Here is a 5,915-nt window from a genome sequence, read left to right on the forward strand (position 1 = left end):
GGCCCGCAGCTGAACCCAGGACTCAGGTCACCGCCGCCAGAACGCCGTCCCAGCCACCGGAGCACCGTTCCAGCCCCGAGCCGGATCGTCCTCACGTGAGTGCCGTTCCTCCCTCAGGCTGGGCCACTCCGACGGGAGCGTCACAGCCCCTCACGGGAGAGTCTCGGCCCCTCGCCAGGCCGTCCTCACGGGAGCGCAGTTCCAGCCCCGAGCTGGGCCGCCCTCACGGGAGCGAACCCAGGGCGAGTCCTGACTGGCTGCCTCCGGAGTTCCGAGGTCGCCAGCTCCGCCATTAGGCCTCAGAGAGGGGGGATACGACGAAAAAGTCGTATTCCCCCAAGGGAGAGACAGCAAACACTACATGACTGACTTTACTGATGATGATCAAAATGTCAGTGAGAGAAATGGCCAATTTCCCCTTTGACTACCACCCCTGGAGTAGCTCAGCTGGACAGGCAGCATCTCTGGGAAGAAGGAATGGGTAACGTTTCGGGCCGAGACCCTTCTTTAGACCCAACACGTCACCCTTTCCTTCTCTCCAGAGATGCTGCCAGTTCCGTTCAGTTACTCTAGCAGAGTCTGGACCCCGGGTGGAGACAGACAGTGCCCGTGACCACGCAGTGAGAGTGGGGATCGGATCCGGTGCAGGATTGCCGGAGAGGCGCGGGGACTGATGGCAACGCCGCCCACCGCTCTCCCGTTTCATCCAAAATAACCCGCTGACTGCACCTGCTATGTTGCCCGCTCTCCAGGGACCCGATATTAATAGCTCACAGGCTGGGCCGTGGCCACGGCTTCCCCACAGACCCTGTCTGTCCCCCTGGACGTTGGCCGTGGTGTGAGTCCCTGTCCTGCGGCCCCGAAACAGAGACAGTGCGCTCCTTTCTCCAGGACCCCCCGCCGGTACCGGGGCTGAGCCGCACCGTGTAGCCGGTACCGGGGAGAGACGCACCGTGTAGCCGGTACCGGGGAGCCAGTAACGGGGGTGTAACAGGTACCGGGCAGCGAGGCGCCATGCAGCCGGTGCCGGGCTCGGTGCGACTGAAGGTGGAGCAGCGGGTGTTCACGGTGGGCCGGCGGGAGCTGAGCGAGGGCAGCGACTATTTCAGGGCTCTGTTCGCTTCGGGCATGCGGGAGAGCGGCCAGGAGGAGATGGTGCTGCCGCTGCTGGCGGCCCGGGGCTTCGCCCTGACCGTGCGGGTACTGGCGGGCGAGAGGCCGGCTCTGAGCGGCGAGGAGGAGATCGGAGACGCTGCCGAGTGCGCGGCTTTCCTGCAGGCGAAGCCCCTGAGCCAGCACATGGTCCACTGCATCAGCCCCGGCAACTGCGCGCTGATGCTGCAGGCCGCCGCCGTGTATGGGCTCCCCGAGCTGCTCCACGCCTCGGCACTCTACATCAGGGACCTGCATCCCGATGTACGGCAGGAGCTGAGCTACCTGGCCCAGGATCAACTGGACTACATCGAATCCCTGTCCCCCAGCGCACTGGTGGCCATGACCACCCACTCCCCCTCTCCCCAACATCTCCAGGATCACTCCAGGACCATCTGTTACCTGGACGAGGCGGACAATGTGTGGAGAGATCTCACCTGGTTGCCCGATCCGGCCAGCACATCCCTCGCCGGCATCACAGTCATGGACAACAACATCTACATCGTGGGAGGAGTGGACGGCGTGAGCAAGCGGGTGGTGCCCACTAACTTCTGCTACAACACGGACAGGGACAGCTGGAGCGAGTTTCCTTGTGGGCAACACCTTCGCCACAACGTGGCTCTGAGCGGCCAAGACGGCAGCCTCATCGCCATCGGTGGCGTGTGCAAGGGTAAGGTGGTGGCCACCGTGGAGAGGTTTCACGTCGCCTCCAACTCTTGGTCCTCGGTTGCCCCGTTGCCCAGACCCGGGGAAGGGGTGGCGTGCACTCGAGCGATGGGCCGAACGTTCGTGTGTCTCTGGTTCCCCATGGAGACCACGGACATTTACGAGTACGGGACCCAGGGGGACGAGTGGTCTCTAGTGACCACGCTCAGGCGCCAGCAGAGCTACGGCCACTGCATGGTGTCCCACGTAGACAACCTGTACGTGATGAGAAACGGGCCGGCTGACGACTTTCTGAGATGCTTCATAGATTGTTACAGCCTGACCCGGGACCAGTGGAGCAGCCTCTCCGGGTATTATGTCAACAGTAAAGGGGCACTTTTCACAGCCACAGTCAGAGGCGACCGGGTGTTTACCGTCAACAGAATGTTGACCCTGGTCTATCATATCCAGGGGGACCGCTGGAAGCCGGTGAAGGAAGCGGCTGGCTTCCCTCGGAGTGGCTCCACGCACAGCTTCTTACTCCGGCTCCCGAAGAGGCGACTTGCTACCCGCCACACGACTATGAATGAATGACAATAGACAATAGGCGCAGGAGTAGGCCATTCGGCCCTTCGAGCCAGCACCGCCATTCAATGTGATCATGGCTGATCATCCCCAATCAGTACCCAGTTCCTGCCTTCTCCCCATATCCTCTGACTCCGCTATCTTTAAGAGCCCGATCTAGCTCTCTCTTGAAAGTACCCAGAGAAGCGGCCTCCACCTCCCTCTGAGGCAGAGAATTCCACAGACTCACCACTCAATGTGAAAAAGTGTTTCATCGTCTCCGTTCTAAATGGCTTACCTCTTATTCTTAAACTGCGGCCCCTGGTTCTGGACTTCCCCAACATCGGGAACATGTTACCTGCCTCTTGTGTGTCCAATCCCTTAATAATCTTATCTGTTTCAATAAGATACCCCTCATCCTTCTAAACTCCAGAGTATACAAGCCCAGCCGCTCCATTCTCTCAGCATATGACAGACCCGCCATCTGGAAATCATGTGTGGCTACTGGTAAGTCAAGCCTAAAGAAGAATTAATGTCATTTTCATTCCCTCTACTTTGGTCAGCACTCCACATCAGACAATGTTTTCAGGAGATCTAACCTCCAGCTCCCAGCATTGAGCATTATAAATACATCACTTTTCCGGCAATTGTGTTCAAATGCCTCAATGCTTTCTTGATACCCTTTTGGCTGATATCCCCATTCCATTAATTAATTTATTTTAACTATTTTTAAACTACTCGTGATGTTATTCTCAGACGTCCAGTATTACCATATCAAAAGGACATCACTGAAGGACACAGCTTTAAATACTTGCCATTCACAGTTTCTGCTGCTGGTGTTATCTCTAATATGTACTTGGAAATCAGGGTACAAGTTTCTATTGACTGCGCTCGTAAGACAGTTTTGCAAGCAATATTGTTTTAACTTGTCTATATAATTACTTTTATTTTTGGAACACCAATCTTATCTTTAGTGAAATATTGTATGCTGGATATATTCCAGCACTTGGTACAACAGAGGAACACATGTGCAGGAGTAGATCATTCATCCCTTTGGTCTGTTCTACCATTTATATGATGATGATCAATTCAGATCTACTGTTCTTCCTTTCTATCCATATCCCTTGACTCCTTGGTATCTGAAAGGTTTTTCCCATTTTCCATTAAACCATTATAACTGGTTTATGTTTCAGCATTGCATTTGCTGCAAATGAATTTCAGAGTGAAATAGAACATAGAATAGTACAGCACAGGAACAGGCCCTTCAGCCCATAATGTCTGTGCCAGACATGATGCCAAGATAAACTAATCTCCTCTGCCAGTACGTGATCCATATCCCTCCATTGCTTGCCCACTCGGGTGGCACAGTTGAGTTGCTACCTTACAGCAGTAGTTGCTGCCTTACAGTGCCAGAGACCAGGGTTCGATCCTGACTACAGGTGCTGCCTGTACAGAGTTTGTACATTCTTCCTGTGACCACGTGGGTTTTCTCTGGGTGCTCCGGTTTCCTCCCACACTCCAAAGACATACAAGTTTGTAGGTTAATTGGCTTTGGCAAAAATTGGAAATTGTCCCTTGTGTGTAGGATAGTGCTGATGTCTGGGTTGATCGCTGGTCGGTGTGGACTCAGTGGGCCAAAGGGCCTGTTTTCACACTGTATCTCTAAAGTTTTAATGGTGCCTATCTAAAGTCTTTTAAATGCCACTGCCATCTGCCTTCAACACCACTCCTGGTAGCGTGTTCCAATCCCCAAAACTCTCTGTGCAAAAAACCCGCCCCACAAACCTCCTTTAACCTTTGCCCCTCTCACCTTAAAGCTGTGCCCTCTAGTTTTTGACATTTCCACCCTGGGACAAAGGTTCTGACTGTCTACCCTATCTATGCCTTTCACAATGTTATATAGTTTTATCAGGTCTCCCCGCAACCTCTGACTTTGCAGAGAAAACAATCCAATCTGTCTGTCCAACTTCTCCTCATAGTCAGTACTCTCCACAAAGATTCTGGCTCGCCTCTTCTGCACCACACTCCCAAACCAAACTCCTATAAAGCTACAACCTGATCCTGTCTCCTACACTCAATGCCCAATTCCCAATTAAATTGCTAATAGAGTTAAAAATGGCTGATGGGTGTAAGGACTGATGTAGGAATATGTCCAAAGGCTTTGCATCAAATCCAGAAAAAATAACAACTTAGGAGACTTTGATACCAGAGAGAAATGCGAAGCCTACAATGAAAAGATGAGTCGAAATACAGGAAAAAATATACACAGATAGAAGCTTGGCTATCTCTTTATCCCTATAAAAATCCATGAAGTCTATTTTACATGAAGAAGCTAGGCTTGCAATAACCGGTAGTTAAGTTGTCCGGAGGAGTGTGGCTTTGTGAACAAATTTGTAAACTGTTTGATAAACTGTTGGCTTGGAATGTGTCAGATTCCTCGTGCTTCTTGCTGTTATGGTTGGAATAAGAAAGAGTGGATGAAACCCTCCCTTTGAATTAAGAAAATAAATAGAAAGAAGATACAGACTTTCATGAAGTGTGTTATATATTGTGTAAACTATTTGGATGGAGAGATAAAAAGGAACTATATACCTGAACACCACGATCACACTACTCTACAGCACTCCCCAGGGTCCTGCCATTCACTATGAAGGTCCTGCCCTGGTTTGACTTCCCAAAATTCAACACATCGCACTTATCTGTATTAAACTCCATCAACCATTCTTCAGCCCACTTGCTCAAATGATTAAGATCCTGTTGCAATTTTTGATAACCACCTTCGCTGTCTACGATGCCACCCACTTTTGTGTCATCTGCAAACTTGCTAATCATGCCTTATATGTTCTCCACAATATAAAACCACAAACAGCAAAGGGCCCAGCACTGACCCCCGAGGCACACCACCAGTCACAGGATTGATGTGCGGATTGGGAGTGAATAACGTGTATGCTGTTGGACTCAGCACTCAAATTCCTCTGAGGAACACCAGCCTGATATGATCTGTAACTTTTAGCAGCAGAAATTGAGTTGTGGCAAACCATCAGTGAAACAGAGCGGCTCCCGGTAATCAGTGTATGTCGGGGTGGAATCATTCTTTCCATGGCTGCATTTCTTTCTAATTTAAAACATGATGGCAAGTTAAGATGAGAACAGTTACATAAAGGAACACCTTGATAAACATCTAAAGAAACAACTCCGACATGCAGTATGCCTTTTATAATAATTGCCAGTAACATCAATAATAGCTGCTCGATTTATTGTGGTGAATTTTGGCCAGTTATTTTGATATCTGGAGTTAAAAATAACATTTGTCATATTTTGTAAAGTATTCATTTGGACCTGTGGTTTTTCAGAGCTATGTTCAAATTTATATTTCCCTTCTTGTTTGTTTTTAATCAAATGTTTTTAATTGCACAGGTTTCTCCTTCAATTCACCTTCTCCAATAAAGGTTGTGAGGAGTTGTCAGACCAAGTTTTACATGGCTTCACCGAGTGGCAGCAACAGCTGACTAATCTATACCCACAGACCCATTACCTTCCACATAGTCTTTCTG

The 5,915-nt window shown here is 50.3% G+C and overlaps 1 protein-coding gene across 1 annotated transcript; it reads left to right on the top strand.

Annotated features, from left to right (window-relative positions):
• Nucleotides 1-1,014: 1,014 nt before the first annotated feature.
• Nucleotides 1,015-2,405, top strand: kbtbd13 (kelch repeat and BTB domain containing 13). The gene has a single exon (XM_033050104.1). The coding sequence runs from the start codon at nucleotides 1,015-1,017 to the stop codon at nucleotides 2,389-2,391; it is 1,377 nt and encodes a 458-aa protein (XP_032905995.1). The 3' UTR covers nucleotides 2,392-2,405.
• Nucleotides 2,406-5,915: the final 3,510 nt, after the last annotated feature.

Source organism: Amblyraja radiata, chromosome 34 (assembly GCF_010909765.2).
Source record: "Amblyraja radiata isolate CabotCenter1 chromosome 34, sAmbRad1.1.pri, whole genome shotgun sequence".
Classification (NCBI taxonomy): Eukaryota; Metazoa; Chordata; class Chondrichthyes; order Rajiformes; family Rajidae; genus Amblyraja; species Amblyraja radiata.